Genomic DNA, 19,434 nt, shown 5'->3' on the forward strand with positions numbered 1-19,434 from the left:
ATCCTGTATTTTTGTTTGTTTGTTTGTTTGTGTGTGTTTGTGTTCCCTCCTCCCAGGTGCTGTTTGACACGCAGGGTCCGCTGAACGCCATTAACAAGCTGCCCACGGTGCCCATGCTGGGCCTGACGCAGCGCACCAACACGGCCTACCAGTGCTTCTCCATCCTGCCCCAGTCGCCCACCCACATCCGCCTGGCCTTCCGCAACATGTACTGCATCGACATCTACTGCCGCAGCCGCGGGGTGGTGGCCATCCGCGACGGAGCCTACAGCCTCTTCGACAACACCAAGATCGTCGAGGGCTTCTACCCGGCACCAGGGCTGAAGGTACTTGAGAGTGCCAATGAAATGTTATTCCTTTTATGTGTTTGTGAATGAGGTTGCAATGGGAGGCTGTTTCACCTGTTTATTCACTAAGTTATGGTTTAGTGTAGGAAGTATTGGTTAGGTAACGTGCAGTGGAGCTGTTGCTTGGGATTGTTGTTGTCCGTCACTTGCTTGTCTTCTGTCTCTGATGTTTTGGTGATAAGGGTGAGGTTTTTGGTGTAATGTGATGAGGTGTGTGGATAAAAATGACTTGTTGCAAGTGGTGATGGTGGACTTGAATGCTTACATGGGTGGGTTGGCAGTTGTCACACCTTTTGCACACCATGTTTTGGTGATACATGACTGTATAAAATCTAATATCTAATGTAATCAATATCTAATTTGTTGATGTTTTTGTTCCTGTTCTGTAGACATTCCTAAACATGTTTGTGGACAGCAACCAGGATGCTCGCCGACGCTCGGTCAACGAGGACGACAACCCGCCGTCGCCGGGTGTGGACATGGACTCCTTCATGGGCCACATCCAGCCGCAACAGCCAATCAAAGGCCAGGGGGGCGGAGTCTACCCGCCCCTTATGTCTCCTCCCAACGTGTACCATAGCAACGTGACACCCTCTCCCTCCATGATACCTACTCAGTCACCTGGTGAGGAGTGTGTGTGTGTGTGTGTGTGAGTGTGTGTGTGAGAGAGCGCGTGCGAAAGTGTGTGTGTATATGTGTAAACTGAACTTGTGTGTGTTTTTAAGGGGCTTCTACATTTATGTTTGCCAAATGCGCTTGGCATTCTTCCAAATAGCAAAGATTTGTTCAAATATGTTTGAGCAAAACAGTCTCCTAATTTGCATTTGTTCCCCATCTCCATCTGCACTTGAGGAATCTCATGCGCTGTCAGTTACCTGCTTGCATGTTTGTTGCCGTGTTCAGTCGAGGCAGGATGCCTCCCTAGTTTTGATCTTGCTTGCTCACTCCTACACACTGACACACACACACACACACATGCACGCCTTAAACGCACATTGGTAGTCATCCACACAAGCATCCACCCTGAGAGAGGAGTATAGCATGGCCTTAGTGCTTTCATCCACCCCCATCTCGCCCAGTGGAATGGCCTCATCCACCCCCATCTCACCCAGCGGAATGGACTCATCCACCCCCATTAGGGTGGTTCACAAAATTCATTTTCACCAAATTTTGCCAGATCGCGTTTTGTCTTGTTCCAATTGGCATTGTAAGCATCTGTACCAAAAATGGAGTCAATTGCTGCACATTTAGGGGTGGCACACTTTTTCACAATATTGACACACACACACACAAGACATGATGTATTGGTATTCGGATAAAACCATTGCGGATGCTGCATTGAAGAGCATTGGACGACATTTGTGGTACCCGTCAGAAGAACTTCGCCCTGGCATTTTTTGATGCTCAGCTCACTACCGTTAGTGAGGTCCCCCCTTCCCTGTGAAGCGCTTTGAGTGTTGAGAAAAGCGCTAAATAAATGTAACGTGTTGTTGTTGCTGTTGTTGTTGTGTTGATGCTGAAGAAAAAGAGAAAATGCTGAGAAATCTTGAAAGACGCCCTGGGAAGATGCTCAAAGACTTGATTTCTTCCACAAGAGCAGTACTACCATCTCTGGCCTCTTCACTCGCTGCTCAATCCACTTCTTTGAGGTTCTTACTGAAGACCAAATGGATGGCAGAAGTAACCCTGATGATGTGAGGTCCATTCTCACAGATGAGAAACTGCGTCAAAAAGTTAATTCCTTGAAGGTCATCAACGACAGTGCAGAGAGAGGCATTGCCTGTCAACAATCTGTGCGAAACGAAGACCAAAAGCAATTTTTGCTCCGTGTTGTGCAAGGACACAGAGATAAAGTATCAAAAAGGACAAAGTCATCATACATCGAATAGTGTTTGAACTGTTCTAATGTTCTTACTCATTTAGTATAAGTACAGGGAGAGATTATTAATGACCATACTTATCTATTATTTTGTTCAAGTTTCGGGTTCCTTCGAAAGTTATGCATTCTTAGGTTGAGCAATTGTGAAAAAGTGTGCCACCCTTTACTGGCGTCCTATTGGCTCAATTTTTGGTACAGATGTTCAAAATGTCAATAGGAACGAGGCAAAATGCGATCTGGCAAAATTTGAAAAACTTTTACTTATACCATTATATTGTGAACCACCCTAACCCCCATCTCACCCAGTGGAATGGCCTCATCACCACCAAGGTCCATCTTGTAGCTGGACGCGTGTACACTCCTGTGCTGTCTGTGACCGTATGGCTCAATGTAAATCGCCATTGCTGTTTTTCCCCCCATTTTTCGTGACCTCCTCTGACGTGAAGTTCGGATGTTGAGAGTTGAAATCTTCTACGAGTTAATAGTCGAACCCTCCAGTCATCATTAGATGTTTGAAAGCAAACAAGCATTTACGTTGAACCATACTGGTGGTTTGAGAGCGAGAGAGAGAGCACACGATTCCTGACCTGGTCGACCCGACAAAGCACACTGATTGGTTGATGTGTGTGCAGGGACCATCCACGCGGCCAACTCCCCTAGTGGCGGCCTACCCTTGCGAGCCCCTTCCCCGTTCGGGCCCACCCCGTCGCCCTCCTCTCTGGGCATTACCATTGGCCAGACCTCCAACTTTGCCAGCCCACATGGTAAGTCATGCCAGCCTGAGGGTACGGTGAAGCGGGGGGGCCTCGAGCGAGCAGACCGTGTTATTAGCTGGGGGTTCTGGAGGGGACCCAGAGATTTACAGAGGAAGTGTCGGGGGAAGGCTGGAATCTGGTGATGTGCTTCAGTTGAAATCAATCGGATCAGGGATTTCCCCTAATAGCGTGATCTCAAACCTAACTTGTATCTGCTGAATGTGTCATTTCTCTGGAACAGATCTCTTGGGTATTTTTGGCCCAAAGCACAGGCTTTGCAGGGCTCGGGCACGAGTTAGCTGCATTGGCTAGTAATGTCCAGTCCTATGTACTCCCACAGCTCCCTCTCTTGGTCAGAGACTGTAGCTTACCTCTCACTTCTAACAATGCGCTCTTTAGTGTCCTCACAACACTAGAACTATCAGAGATGTGCGTGTGTGTGTGATATAGTCGGAGTGTGAGAGAGAGAGAGAGAGGGGAATGTAGAGATGGAGGAAGCGAAGAAGATCAAAAGAACATGATGATGATGATGGTGGTGGTGTGTGTGTCCGTGTGTCCAGTCTCCCGCAGAGCCTGCTTTCATCTAGTGATGGGCGAACGAAACCTTGTGAAGCTTCTGAAGCTTCTTCCTGATTGTATCGCAAAAGCATCGAAGACAACACAGTGACATCTGGTGGTCAGCAGAAATGACAGCGGCTATGAATTCAACACAGCCGAACGAAGCTTACAACATGAACATAAGAGAGGCCTAACGGACACATGCATATGGCATGAGATGACTGAAAATTAAATAGATTAGTTGGAACTAGGGTATAATGTTTGAATATAGCCTAGTGTGTTCAGCGTTTCAATTTACATGTGTTCAGTTGGTTTGAACAAACTGCAGCAAGAGATGCAGACTTTTACTGCTATGTGGTAATATCAATTTCCGTTAAATAAATAAATAAAGTTTAGGCCTTATCCAATAAACTGCCATAGCCTACCCATAACCAAGAGGCATTATTTAGGTAGTCTGTTTTAGGACTAAACAGGCCGTTAGAAAAAAATAGTTCATGAACACCCTGTTTTTCGATAGGCCTACGGCAGAGTAGAGGTAATGCTGAGAACGATAAATCCGGCGACGTGGGTTCAATCCCCGTGAGTCACATAACGAAGGTTTTTTATTAGGCCTATGCAACAACAAAAAATATTTAAAATTTTGTAAAGGTTGCCAAAATCACCTTTTTACATGGTTGCTTGAATGAAAATGTGTTACTATTTTCTCTATTTAATATGCCATGTATGTAAATTTAATAAAATAAAGCTGACTGTTGAACGCGCGTTTTGGGTAGGAGTGACTTTTATTGCACTTAGTTTAAATGGAGGTGTGGGGAGAGCGCTCGCCCCCGCGAGTTACCTGTATGAAGCCGGCTGGAGTAATGCGCGTTAGAGGCCTTGCATGCTGAACATACCGTGACTCTTTCTCGGTATCTGCGATCGCTGTGGATTATCATTTTTTGAAGTAATTGGATTACAGCAAGTAAAGGATCTTTTTTTTCCTAACGTGCGTGTTTTGGTGAGATTGTGTTTTGCAACCATATGGGGAACAACTTCTCAACTGACTGTAAGCGCAACATCTCTTTCCTATTCCGTTTGTGTTTTGGACTGTTTGATTCATCTGTTTAATGTCGGGACTATTGGGCACTGAACTTTGGGTGGGTATTTGTTTGTGCATTGTGAAGCTTTGTTGTTAATTGTGTGTCGGGCCTTCAGTTGTGCGTCGGGCGGCCGCAAGTTCGTTCATTGAAATACAACGTGAATTAATCTCATATCTTTGTGTTTCTTTCTGTAAGAGTTTTTTTTTTTTTTTTTTTTCCTTTAATATACACTTTTATTAAGAGGAAGGCAAGGCCTTTTGCCAGTTTAAGTTAAGTTAAACTGCCTTCGCCTGCATTGAGCTAGCACGATTTCCTGCTTATTAGATCCGCCTGTAACCTTATTTATGCGTAGTGGCAATCAGTTCTTTTGAATAAGGGCAAATTGTTACAATTTGACTTCAAATCTTAAAAAAAAAGTTCTTTAGCAACAATGATTGTTGAGTAACTAAGACGCGTAACACAGGTTTTGTTACATTAGAGCAGTAGGCTAATACAGAATAGAATACAGCAGTGTTGCTCCTGTGGGGTATCAGCGCAGCAGCTAACTTTCGAATCCAGCAAAACCCTTCGGTGACGTTTGAAGCTTCGGACGTCATCAGTCACGTGCTTATGCCAATTTGATACAAGCTACAACACGCTGTGTCAACAATTTGCTTCGCGGGAGTGATACAGGCTTCGGTGCCTCAGTGTCGAATGTCCCATCACTGCTTTCATCTGAAGACAACCCAGATCTTCACAACAGATTGCAGTTGGGGGGAGGGGGGCGGCACCACACAGTTTAATATATACACGCACACACAAACAAATGACTCTCACTCAAGCCAAAGCCTTTGATAACCCTTGGTTGCAGAGTAGTGTTATGTTAGGTAATTCATTGTTTGGTTTCTGTGGGCTTTCTAAATAAGTCATTGAGATGAAACTACGTTCTGATGACTCTGACCTACAGTAGTGATTGCTACCTACATCAAAATGCCAGCGATTTTTACATTATGTAATGGCATTTGTGTAGGCTGTCTAGTCTCTGTTTGCTTCTCTGATTTAAAGTGCTTGAAGATGAAAATATGCAATGTAGAAAGTGATGACATCATAGCTATTATATTTGTTATTGTATAGTTGTCATAATATTGAATAAAATTGAATGTTAACACTTATGCTTGGAGTAGTGTTCTTCCACACTTGTGCTAATAGAAGGTAAATGTCATTTCATTGTGTAGATCATGATTACAATGATGATTGCACTGTAGCTTTATGAAGGCGTGATGTGTGTGTGTGTGTGTGTGTGTTTTCCGTAACTCACCCCCCTGGCCTATGCGATATGTTGTTGCAGGAACTCTGGATCCCAGCTCGCCCTACGCCATGGTGTCGCCCAGCCAGCGCGTGGGCACCTGGCCCGGCTCCCCACAGGTTTCGGGGCCGTCTCCCGGCGCCCGCATCCCCGGCATGTCGCCTGGCAACCCTTCGCTCCACTCTCCCATTCCAGACGCGTCCCACTCACCTCGTGCTGGCACAAGTGGGTATCATACTGTCGTTATCCTTTTCCCAGCAGAGGGCTCTTTAGGGGGCGCTGTTAAAAGGCTTTTTTGTTTTATTAGACTCTTCTATTGCTCACCTGTGTATTTGTGTTTGTCTATGTCTGGCGGTGTATAATTGAATATGTTTTTGTATTTGTGTTTGTCTATGTCTGGCTGTGTATAATTAAAAATGTTTGTATAGTGGAAGTATTTTCTTTCTATATCTGTATAGTGTGTGTTTGAATAATTTTGCACTCAAACTTGCATACACGATGTGTTATGCTCTTACGTATATGCCTGGTATAGATTTGCACGTGTTTGTGTGTATTTTACACATTTGTACTACGCTACATACTATATACTGCACAGAACTTATTTGTGTGTGTGTGTGTGTGTGTGTGTGTGTGTGTGTGTGTGTGTGTGTGTGTGTGTGTGTGTGTGTGTGTGTGTGTGTGTGTGTGTGTGTGTGTGTGTGTTCGTTCGTTCCCCGTCTCAGGCTCCCAGGCGATGCCGAGCAGCATGCCCCCGCCGCGTAAGCTGCCCCAGCGCTCATGGGCAGCCTCCATCCCCACCATCCTTACCCACAGTGCCTTGCACATGCTGCTTCTGCCCTCGCCCACGCCGTGCCAGGTGCCCGGGCTGGCGGCGGGCAGCTACCTCTGCTCGCCACTCGAGCGCTTCCTCGGCTCCGTCATCATGCGCCGGCACCTGCAGAGGATCATTCAGCTGGAGCCAGCGGTGAGGGACTGTGTGTGTGTGTGTGTGTGTGTGCGCGCGCTCCAGAGAATCTTTCAGCTGGAGTCTGTGGGTGTGAGGAAAGGATGGGTTTGTGTGTTTAGAGAATCATTTAGCTGGAGCTCACGGAGAGAGGGACTGTGGGTGTGGGTCTCTAGAGAATCTTTCAGCTTGATGTGGGCCTCCAGTGTGTGTGTGTGTGTGTGTCCAGAGAGTCTTTCAACTTGCCAGTGTGTGTGAAGGAGAAAGGGTGTGCAATTGTGTGTTTCACCTAGCATGTGTGTGTCTGTGTCCGTGGTGTACTGTTCACCATGTGTTCATTTTAATTTAGTATGGCAACGGTGACGGGCCTTAATGCTCCACTTGCCCAGTGCTCAATGCCACCCTTGAAGCTGCAATATGCTTGAATATTAACGCCACACATAAATTCTAGAGACCTTGCTTGTACACGGCTAGGTTCTTCTTTTCAGTGGCCTGCTGACCATAGATCAAATTCTGAGGCAGCCAGTAAGAACAGTCTGCTTCTGTAATGTAAAGTAAATGAGTAGATGCGTATGCCCTAGGGTTGGGCACTGAAACACGGTTCTAATATGGCACCGGTGCCGACGCAAACGGTAGTAACTGCATCGAATAACAACGTGGATTTCGGTGCCTCATTTCGGTGCTTAAATAGCGTTTTTAAACATCACTGCATGTCATGCGCCATCTCTAACGTCTTGCTCTGATGGCAACACATCCAGATACAGTTAGCTAACATATGATAAACACTGGATGTATAAACCAGAGGGGTGCACCACATAGGCGAGTGGACAGTGTTTGACAGCTTGCGTGAGCCCAAGTGGCTTACTTTAAAGCGGTATCGCGAGCTCCTGTCAAAATCTAGCAGTGGGCCTAACTACACATAAGCAAAAGGCTATGAAACAACATCAACAGTAGGCTAGCCTATACGTTACACAATATCCTTGCTAATGCACTAACTGACATTTATTTGAAATGTTATCAGCTAGGTTGGTAAGGTGAAAACTTTTATTTCACGGTGTGTTAAACAACATAATGGCATGATATTAATCTTTCATGTGCATGAGGCCCAAATAGCATCACAATGAATATGAAGATCATGTTAAAAGTTAACTGGCAAAAACATAAATATGTAGGTTACATACCTGATGTCACTGAGCTGTCAAAGAGGCTACGAAACCATCGTACGTTATCGCTAATTAAACTCAGCTGACTGGTGTTAGCGCATAGCCTTAGTTGCTGTTAAAATGCCTACTAGGCTAGCGCTAGGAATCTAAACACTTCAACACCGACATGTAGCCTAACATGTTCAAAACTACTGCATGTTATGGGTTAAGACATGAAATGTCTTGAAGCATTTGGGAACACACTGAATTAACTGGAAAGTAGAGTCCCTGTTAGATTAGCTTGCTTGCAAATGCCGTGATTGTCCATGACCTGGCAGTTTTATGGCAAGCGGTTTTAACATACCTTATGGCAAACCGCCTACACTGGGTAAACTTGAAAGCAGAGCTTACCATTATGTGTGCATGCATGGCAAGCTGTTTTAACATTTAAATGTATTATTCAGAGGGAGCAATGAGATATTGATAGTAAATTGAATATAACAGTTCAATTTCATGTTCAAATTTGTCTTATCAATAAAAAAAAGCAATTCATGCTTTAGACCATTTTAATTTAAAACATTTTTAAAACAAAGTACCCGGTTCAGGCACCGTTTCGGCACCGGCACCGTTTTAAAAGTATCGATTTAGCACCGGTATCGGATAAAACCCAAACGATACCCAACCCTAGTATGCCCACTCTGGACTGGAGGCAGACTACACAAAAAACAGCTAATATTGTGTGATAATTGGAGACGTACGATAATTAAAATTTGACTTATTTAGTTTTTTCTTTTATTTTAGACTCCTACTTGCATGGCATGTGTGTATACTTGCACTGTCTAGAGACCACAGACCTCCTCTCCTTGTTTGGGAGCTGTGAGCAAATCTATCCGGAGAGAAGTGCTGAGACCTAAATATGTGTGCTGTTTGTCCTCCGTCTCCTCTCTGGTCCGTAGCTGGACATCGTGAACTCAAATGTGTGCTGTTTGTCCTCCGTCTCCTCTCTGGTCTGTAGCTGAACATCGTGAACTCAAACGAGCCGGGTGTGATCATGTTCAAGACGGAAGTGCTGAAGTGCCGGGTGGCGCTGAACCCCAAGTCCTACCAGGCGCTGCAGCTGAAGGTCACCCCGGAGAACGCCGGGCCCTGGAGCCAGGAGGAGCTACAGATCCTCGAGAAGTTCTTCGAGACCAGGGTAAGATGCAGGCACTTGCCTCCCTGTGTGTGTGTGTGTGTGTGTGTGTGTGTGTGTGTGTGTGTGTGTGTGTGTGTGTCAGGTGAGTTGTATTGTCACTCAGAATTGGAGAAGACAATGTAAAATATTCATTGTGTGTGTTCTTTATGTATTCTGTACAATTTTCTCCGTCTCAGGCAAGGCACTCTTTATCACATACACACAGGAAGTGTAGGATTTGTGTAGGGTGGAAATTTGGGGGCAATTGAATGGAGACGTGCAATATGATGGTAATTTTGATACCACAGATGAAATGGAGACTGTCAGACTAATAGTATGAAAAATCAGGAGTTTTATTTACAATGATGCGCATCAAGGGAGAGACAGCATGACTTCACCTAAAGATCCATCAGCTGCTCTAACTAGACAAGGAAATAGTTAGGGTTTAAGTATCCTTCCAGGCTGACGGGAGATGGCGTTGGTCATCCCATCTCACTTGGACGACACTGAATCAGACTCTGATTAGTGGCAACCTGGCAATCCGGAGCAGATAGCTACTGGCGCAGCCATGCAGAACAGTGAAACACTGCAAAGTCATAATATTCCCGCTTATCTAAATACATAGTCACACACAGATATACACAGAGACAGTACAGATATTCATACAGTCATTACATAGAATCATACTTTTAGAATCAAAGTGACCCACTAATGAGAAATGCAGAACATTAATCCACATATTGGAATATTGAACATAATGTTCTATTCCACTTTCTCTCAAATACAAGGACTGGTCAATGCCTACAACCCAGCTATACATTTGGATTAATAGCAAAGTAAATATATACATGTTCAATAATAGAAATGCTACATTCCACCTACCCTCAATAATACATTGCAGAGTGACACCAATAAAATCTTAAACTCATTTATTCATTTGTCCATCCATCCTTTAACCCATTCATCTATCCATCCATCCATCCTTTGAAAGTCAGTGTGACGTTACCGTCTCTCTAAAGAAAGTCATGACATGAGATTTCAAACTGGCTCTCCGATCGGGGGCGGGGGAGTGCGACTGTGCATTAAGCTTATTAGATGTCATGGCTATTGACTGGGCTGGTGAGAGATAGCTGGGTTAATGTTGAATAGAGACATATCATTAAGGCAGTGCCTGGCAGGAGTGCAGTGGCCTGGAGGAGTGTGTGTGTGTGTGTGGCGGAGGAGGAGGAAGAGGACTAGACGAGCACAGTTGATTTCTATTAGCCTGAGTTCGCCGGCACTCGCTGCCATTCCACGAGGAAAGCTAATTAATTCAGCTGAATTAATATGCGGGTGCAGGCGCTTGTGTGAAACAGGCAAAGAAGTCTGAATATTTAACACGGAGAGAAGGAGAGAGAGGCCTTTGTGACAGACATGACATCAACTGTGCTAGAGTGTGTGTGAGTGAGATGTATGAGAAGCATGCTTGTGTATACCGTATGTGTATGTGTATGTGTGTGTGTGTGTGTGTGTTAAATAGATAATATTACGACATTTACTTTTTACTTTATCGTAGTCTATTCTGTTACCTGGGGCTCGTGTGTGTGTGTGTGTGTGTGTGTGTGTGTAAAGCCATGAAGGAATTTTGCTTCTACATGCATAATGCAGAGTTGTGTCCCGCTGTTTATGTGTGCCGCCTTTTAATGATCTGCCCTAATTGGCGTTAGTTGTTTGGGAAAAAAAGTGAAGAAAGCAGAAATGGAGGAGGACTTCGGAACGCCACTTTCACCCTGATGCATTAAATCTGCAGCTGCTCCTTTCACTTTAGCCTATTAGCGTTTACTCTCCCCCTGTCATATTATATAAATAAAAATATTATAGAAATTATATAAAAGATCTCCTTAGCCCTCACTTCCTCCATGTGTACAGCCTCTGAGAGGTGCATACTGTTTGCTTGTTGGCGGTTGGAAGCCACAGGAGGTATTTGGTTCTAGTGAGTTTTGAGTGCTGATGTTTCTCACTTTCTGTTTGTCCCTGAAGGTTGCCGGTCCTCCTTTTAAGTACAACACCCTGAATGCCTTTACCAAACTGCTGGGTGCGCCAACCAACATCCTCAGAGACTGTGTCCGCATCATGAAACTGGAACTGGTGAGTGGACTGTGTGTGTGTGTATGTTTGTATAGATATGTGCCATACAAAGGCTGGCCTTCTAAAGTCCAGTTCCATAGATGTTGGGAGGATTGTGTATGTGGGGGTGTTTTTTTCTCTATGTATTGAAAACTCCTGCACATTGTCTGTTTCACTTGCTGTATTAGTTACTATAAGTTAATATAAACAACATTTTGGTCTGCAGACCTTTGTCAGGTTATGTGGTATTAAAAGAATAAACACCTCTAACCTCCCTCCACTCTGCTCCGCTCCAGTTCCCTGACCAGGGCTCCCAGCTCAAGTGGAACGTGCAGTTCTGCCTGACCATCCCACCCAGTGCCCCGCCTATCGCCCCCCCAGGAACCATTGCCGTGGTGCTCAAGTCCAAGATGCTCTTCTTCGTAAGTAGTCTTATTCATCGGTCCATTAAAGGCCCATTCACATATCGCCGATTTGCATAAACATCAGATGGTCTGTCGTAGTGTGTGTGTGTGTGTGTATATATATATATATATATATATATATATATATATATAATATATATATGTATGTATGTAAATGTGCTATGCTAGTCTTTGTGTATATATATGTACCGTATTTTCCGGACTATAAGTCGCACTTTTTTTCATAGTTTGGCTGGTCCTGCGACTTATAGTCAGGTGCGACTTGTATATGAAAAAAATTATATAATTGAACATGTTTTTAAATGTTAATTTATATTAACTGACATGAACCCTACATGAAACATTATCGTCTACAGCCTTGAGAGAGCGCTCTCAAATGCACAAGTCGTGAAACACACGTGCATACTTAAATCCTCAAATTATGGCTGGGATTCTATTTAGCTGGGCCTCAGATTCGGACAAATAAAAGCCAGTATAATTTTGTTTCAATTTAACTCATAAAAGAGCTCTTCTTAATAATTTGTATTGTTGGTTGGTTTAATATTGTTGCCAACGAAGTCATAGTCCTACACCATGAGTCTCCAACACGTTGCTCTCAAGCTACCAGTTGCACGCAGCCCCAGGTTAACCTACATTTAAACACAATTGTTGCTGCCAGGCATCAGCCTACGAATGCATAATTTAAAAAATAACTAAATTTAGGCTATCTTAGGCCTCTTTGGCTATACGGAATAAGGTTTCCCTTGCAGCACAGCACACGTTCCATGAATGAATGAATGAATGAAAGCGGCCTTATCTCGCAATAAGCGGATGGACATCCCGACACTCTTTCATACATGAAACTTAATAGTGAACCATTGCCATTGATAGCCTACCAGTATGCTGCTCCAAACGAAAAGTACAGGCCTATGTCTCACAGTAAAACGCAAGAAATAAAAGCCTAGCTGACTCGAATAGGCTACAAGCCATGGTCCAAATAAAGGTGCTGTGCCCAGCCATAAATTCAGGATTCACAATAGTCTGTCCCCTAAACATTCCTCACCCGTTATCAAGACATGCATTAAAACATTTGAAAACAAAACTCACTGCCATGTAATATTTGATCGCTGTTTGGCTACTAATTATCTTTCACGTGAATACGCACAGAAAGTGAAAGTAGGCCTACTATGCGCTCCGTGTCTGTAGCGGTCTGTTCACGCCCGCGAATCGATTATAACGTTCCTCAAATGGAGAACACATCCATGTTCTCTTCAAGCGTTATATTATAGGCTGTCATGCTTCTGTGTTTGCGTTTCCTGATGGCTAAACTTTTGTTTTCCTTTCCTGTTGATAGCGGTTGATGTAGAAGCACGTTATATAGGCTATAATAATTTGACTTTAGCGGTGACAAATCCTGCAAAGTGGTCCTGCATGCTGCAGGTGTCTCTGCATGGGGTTCAATTGAAGTCAGAGTTGGTCCGCATTCAGGCGGCTCCATTATTAGATTAACGCCAGACAGCTGTAAAATGTGGGAATTTCTCGCATTATGATGGCTAGCGTTATGGGACTCTTATTAGTATGTCCAATACTTAGTAATAATTTATGCGCAATCCCGCGCTGAAATTTAGGCCCTGGTTTTAAATGCGCATCTTTTGTTCTCTCGCTCTCTCGGCGAGCATTTGTTCTGCTGCCAGATTGTACCAATAGCATAAATCGTCCAAAATGCTTGATTGCATTGCGTTCTCCACATTTTTAGCAAAATTTTCATGTATCTTATCAGCATTTTTGTTCAGTGAATCTTTTGTAAATTGCTTTACAATTACCGCCGGCCTATCGCCCTATCGCCTGGCTTGCTTCAGTCACGCCTAAAACTGCATCTTTTTTCTCTCTTGTGAGCATTTAATCTGCTGCCAGCTTGTGACTCCACATCGCCCAAAATGCTTGATTACATTGTATTTTCCACATTTTAGATACATTTTGGTGTACCACATGGTATTTTCTTTCAGTGAATCTTTTGCTTTGCAATTACCTTCCTGCCCTCCTCTTGGCTGCCTTCACTCCTTCATCTTCATTAACATTAATCTTTTTGGCCTCAATAATCCAGTTACATAGTCTCTGTTTTTGGTTTTGGATAAATGCGACTTATATATGTTTTTTTCCTGTTCATGATGTATTTTTTGACTAATGCGACTTATACTCAGGAGCGACTTATAGTACGAAAAATACGGTAAATGTAGCTTTACTCAGCCCTGTTTCAATTTCATCCCCTTTAACGGGTTGTCATCTATAAACGTACCTATTAACGTTAGTGTAAATCATTTGATATGGGTATGCTGTGTGTGTGTGTGTGTGTGGCGACATTTCACCCCTGTCCCTCCCATTCCGCCCCCACAGCTCCAGCTGACCCAGAGGCTGCCGGTGCCGGCGGAGCCCATCAGCATCATCGTGCCCATCGTGTACGACATGGCCACGGGGCTCACGCAGCAGGCCGACATCCCGCGCCAGCAGAGCTCCTCTGGCGCCGCCGCCCTGATGGTCAGCAACATCCTCAGGAGATTCAGCGAGCACCACCCGGCCAGGGCAGGTCAGTCAGCGCGGCAGCACTCCACCACCGTGTGTTTGCACCACTGTGTTTTGTTTGTTTGTTTGTTTGTTTGTTTGTTTGTTTGTTTGTTTGTTTGTTCCTGTACCCTCTCTCCTATCTTCCTCCTTCTTGAGTATTTGAGTCTAAGCTGTCTCCTTCTCACATTTGCAAGTCTAACCTGTCTGCTTCCCTTTAGTGCTAGTTTGGCCTGTTTGGCCTGTCATTGTGTTCCTCTCTGTGTGTTTCTGTAATGTTAATCTTAGCTCGTCATTGCTAGCCTTATATCAGTTCTGTATTTCCTCATACATGCCTCTTGGTGATTTGGTCTTGTTTTCTTTTGAGTTGTCTCTCCACCTCATGCTCACGGTCTCCTCACAGTCACAAGTGTGTCCTCACTGTGATGCACTCTTAAAATCCAACATTATTTTTAGTTTCCTGTGTTGCTCGTGTTCTTTGGCCTTTATTTGTCTGGAGTGTCGCCCCCCTCCGCCCCTTTCCTGCTGTGTGTGGTGAATCACTTTGTGAGTGGGTGCTCTGAAAAACCCTATCAACGTACAAACAACATCCTGTCTCATTATCTCTTTCCTTTTCTCCTCCACACAACAGGCGAATGCACAATATTTGCTGCCGTGCATGAACTCATGGCCAATCTCACGCTGTCCCCTACTGGTCGTCCGTAGAACAGCACCCTCCCAAAACAGGACCGGAGGCTTCCCCACTCTGGCGCATTATATAGCAGGGCAAAGAAACAGTGGATGTGGCTGTGGCAGCAGCTGCAAAACAGGGACCCTCCTGGTGGTCAGGGATGTCCCACCTCACAGCTGCAGCCCAAGAACTGAACACTGAAGTACAAAACTGTCCAAAAAAGGGAGTGGATCATGGCGATGATGGTGTTGATGGAAGACTATTTCCCATCTCTGTGGATTACAAATAAATAAATGAAATGAAATGAAGGAACACCTGCAGGATTGCTGAAGAAGCGGGTAGAGGAATGGAAACGGAAAAGAAATCGATTTATTTTTCATTTCATATGCACTTCTCAAATAAACAAAAGTCACAAAAAAGGTTTGTTTACTCAGAGCTGTACATTGTTTTATACTCCTGCCTTTAAAAGAAAGTGTTGGACTTTTGCAAGAAACTTTATCCAAATCCTTTTGTTTTATAATACAAAATATTCAATACTTTTTGTGGTATTGGGGCTGTGTTCTTTAGTACACTATTTAAATGTCTCTCTTCCTTTTTATGTCTCAATTTGGACTTTTCAGTTAAGCCTATCACTTTAAATACTGTAAAACTGTGATAAACCTTTCTAAGTAAGCTGTATTTTATTACGACTGCTTTGAAGTGCGATCAGAGGCCACTTGTCTGTCATAATGTCTGCCTATTTAATAAATCTATGGAAAACAAACAACACATTGACTGATTTAGCATGTTGTCTTAATATATGGGTAAAATATGTTGTAAAGTGTGACGTGTTATTTCCTGACCATTGCAACAAACTATCATAACTATTATTAAGTTATAACAATTTTATAGTTATAACTATATATTATATATTGTTTACTGTAGAATGTAGATTTTAAAATTATGACAACCGTATTTAATGTATAATTAGGTGTTGCCATGTCGCATACTAGCACCTATTTGAACCATATGAAATGCATGAAGCAAAGCGTTATCAACAGAATTTGTATTTGAAAATCAATGTTTACTACTTTGTCAATGGTAATATTTATAGGAACACCTATTATATAATTTGCATTGAATTGCAATGCCCGTTGCATTGGCCTTTTTCTTAATCCCGAATGAGGGGGATTTTCTCTTTTTGAAAGTCGATGTGGTCATGACACTTTAACACGATGTCTGACGCTCTTGAACACGGCCCTGATGTGGTGTCTGACAATAATAAATCCGGTGGGTGAAAGGACCACAGGCAAGTGTTTCCGCCACAACTACCCGTATCTTGTAGGCTTATTATAGCGCATAGGATCGCAAAAGATGCTCCTCTTCGATTTATGATACATGTAGGTTACTATTATTTATCTTTGAAATCAATTATTTTCTATAGAAATTGGTATTTCCAATGAAATAACAATAATAGCTATTAGTCCATTCATTTAGCAATGGCAGTCTGTCTTACGGAGCCGCTTTGTAAGCCGTGTATGTACCATGTAAAATTCAAAGGTAAGCCAAACGTAGCATGTTTTAATTTAACGTATGTTCCATCCACAATGCTATTTTAAAAGGTGGGTAAAACCCACGAACCATTCCGATCCAGTGAGCTATATTAAGCAAAGCATAACCTCATAGCCTAATATCGTGGCAACTGGACTTAGTGGATGACGTCAGTATTTAGCCTAAAAGGTGAAGATGATTTTACACTATTCTGTGTGACACCCACATCAATGACGTGACACGTAGCCTATCTGTACGATTATTAACGATACCGTTTTCTTAGTGGAATTGCACGTGAAGAAATCTCTGTTGCCCATCCACCTGAGCTGCGAACAGGTGGGGCTGGAGATGTTGTGCCTGTGCGGTCAGCTTGACCTCCTCATCCGTGCTCAGGTTCACCAGGTGAGGAGCGCACCCGCAGCTGGGATGCTTATGCACTCACAGAAGATCGAAACCGTATGGAAATGTTATGCACACTGGAACAATGCACATCGCAGAGGCAAATAAAGGCTGTAATGATACAGAAATAACTATGGCTGTTTTACTGTTGGTCCACCTTTTTGGCAGTTGCTCTATAGGGAAATATGCCTACCTGCATCATGTCAATAGAACTGTTCATGTGATCCTCTCAACATTGCAGTTTCAAGAGCAGCTTAAACGGAATTCCAGCCCCATGGAATCATATGCTCTCCAAAGACAAGGTAAAGTTCTTCAAGTGGCAGTTTCATTGGGATATTTTTTGGACAATCCAGCCAGGCTAATATTTTTGAAATCCTATATGTCCTCAAGGAGCTGAGATCATAGAACAAATGCATCAGTGCCTTGAACACCTGCCCAAACCTGCACCAGAACTTGAAGTATGTTTCCCTGTTCTTTCAACTAGGTCATTTGACTTAATTCTGTTCAACATTGTATGTGTTTTGTCTTAATTCTGTTTGGTATTCCATCAGGACTACCTAGATATTGTGGGACTGTCTACTATGTTTCCTCGAGTGGAGATTTTTGTCATACATGGCAGCCCCGTAGACATGCTGGAAAAGCCAGCTTTGGATGGTGAGCTTCTTAATGAAATCACCACACCACCATATCATACTCATATTACATTCACAACAAAGTAACAAACAGTCCCATCACCTAAACAAGGTAAAATTATGTTCTAATTTTAAATCTCTTACAGGGTACTTCCCTCACATTGGGAGACTTAACCAGCTCCTTGTCCTCTGCCAGCAACTTGAGGATGATGTTCAACATCTAGGAAGTCACAAATACATTGCCCATCAGCTATCAGTCATTTATGTGAGTACGGAACAGCATGTATGCCTTCATTTGATATACTGTGTCCATTGACTTTTTAGAAAGGATTTCTAATGTGTATCTGCATGTAGGCATGTTCACAGGTTGAACTTGAGTCAGTGATATGTGTGCAATGACCAATATGACCTTTGTGTGCTTGTGCTGCAGCAAGTTCTTAGTTCGTTGAAGGGCATTTTGCCCCTCGCTGGTATAAGGAAAGACATTGAGGCTCACTTCAAAGAAATTAAAAAGGCTCTGGTGCCTGAGGAAGGATCCAAACTAGACCCTCAGCTGCCCTCTCACCACATCAACTGGTGAATACTATTCATCTCATCTCATCTATTTGTTGTATCTCGTCTCATCATTTCATCTCTCATCTCATTGTCTCTTCCATCCTCTCAATAACACGATTTCACTGTATCTTACTTTCCATGCATGTATCCATCGCATATCATGTCTTTTGTTCTTCTCATGTTTTTTCCCTCTTCTCTTCACCGACAGCACAATTCTGTGTCTATATACTTTCCATGTATAAGACTGACTAATAACATTAATGTACTGTAATTTCAAAATATTTTCTTTTATCAGGATACTGGAAGTCACTCAGACTTTAGTATCAACAGTGTCTTCACTTCCGGAGGAACTTACCGAGGACCTTAACCAAGTGATGGCCTTTGTTTCAAAGCTGAAATGATGGCAAACAATTGTGCTTTTCTCCTGATATTCCCAGCAATTTAGATCTTCACTTGTGTCTTAATGAGAAAGTCATTTTGAATGTTGTATAAATGTTGGTAGATCAGTGTGACTATGATAAGTGTGACATATGTCCAGGCTGTAGTTTTTGGACCATTTACAAGAGGATAAATAATACAGGCTTATTTTGGGTAGACTATTGGAAACATTCTTTTTGAAGTGTACAGTGTAACCATAATTTTCTGTTAGTACACTGCACTACACATCAAGTTGATATGCTGGAAGAGAACCTCTTAAAAATTTGCCAAGGATTTTTACCACTGCACATGCACACTATAGTATTTTCTATTTTCAAAAGTTGACCTTTATTTGGTTGGCTTTTGTATGGCATTTGATGCATCCATCTATCTTATGAAGTAAACAACATATGTAATACAAAAGATTCTGAAAAGTGCCCATTATTATCACAATAACTTGACATCCCAGTGATCCCACAACCTTCATATCAGTGCATACACTATTGTTTTGTTTTGCTGTTTGATTTCAAATGTCATTGAAATACACAATTAATGGCCACATTACATGAAATGAAAGTCTAAAATGTTTTGTCAATTTGTCATTAAAACATATGCAATGACTAGTGTAATGTTTTTCCCTATGGCTCGTTCAGGGTGTTTATCGTATACCTAGGCTATTTCAATAAAAGGGATTATTATTATTCCTTGTGCAAAAACCAATGGTTTGATATTGTGAACTGCCTTACTTTAACCAACCAACTAAAACAATATAATTCAGCAAAATACTGTGATGTGGTATAGGTGTCATGCATTTATGACCTGCCACAAGCCGCTTCTGTTCTGCTGTGTATGGTAGCCTATCAATATGTTTATGTACAGCTATGGTCAGTTCAGGCAATGTTCAGTGATATAAAACTGACCCTGCTGACCAAATGCGCCTATAGTCCTACTGCATTGCAGAAGTATTCTTTAATTGGATATTAAGGCCTCGGGTCTCATA

At 42.9% G+C, this 19,434-nt stretch overlaps 2 protein-coding genes across 2 annotated transcripts in view; both read left to right on the plus strand.

Moving 5' to 3' along the window:
- Positions 1 to 15,667, plus strand: part of med14 (mediator complex subunit 14) — a 37,276-nt gene extending 21,609 nt beyond the window's left edge. The window contains 10 exon segments of the mRNA XM_048239701.1: positions 57 to 326; positions 737 to 971; positions 2,859 to 2,990; positions 5,946 to 6,128; positions 6,626 to 6,867; positions 9,004 to 9,183; positions 11,182 to 11,289; positions 11,565 to 11,690; positions 14,067 to 14,256; positions 14,863 to 15,667. Of these exon segments, the coding sequence (XP_048095658.1) occupies positions 57 to 326; positions 737 to 971; positions 2,859 to 2,990; positions 5,946 to 6,128; positions 6,626 to 6,867; positions 9,004 to 9,183; positions 11,182 to 11,289; positions 11,565 to 11,690; positions 14,067 to 14,256; positions 14,863 to 14,936 (1,740 nt within the window). The 3' untranslated portion in view covers positions 14,937 to 15,667.
- Positions 15,668 to 16,181: 514 nt separating this feature from the next.
- On the plus strand, positions 16,182 to 19,063 carry si:ch211-218d20.15. Its single transcript, XM_048239679.1, has 8 exons — positions 16,182 to 16,440; positions 16,715 to 16,833; positions 17,072 to 17,132; positions 17,221 to 17,288; positions 17,382 to 17,484; positions 17,609 to 17,727; positions 17,893 to 18,038; positions 18,313 to 19,063. Exons 1-8 carry the CDS (start codon positions 16,380 to 16,382, stop codon positions 18,416 to 18,418), a joined length of 783 nt encoding a protein of 260 aa, XP_048095636.1. The 5' UTR covers positions 16,182 to 16,379; the 3' UTR covers positions 18,419 to 19,063.
- The last annotated feature ends 371 nt before the right edge of the window (positions 19,064 to 19,434 follow it).

This window comes from Alosa alosa, chromosome 3, assembly GCF_017589495.1.
Source record: "Alosa alosa isolate M-15738 ecotype Scorff River chromosome 3, AALO_Geno_1.1, whole genome shotgun sequence".
Classification (NCBI taxonomy): Eukaryota; Metazoa; Chordata; class Actinopteri; order Clupeiformes; family Clupeidae; genus Alosa; species Alosa alosa.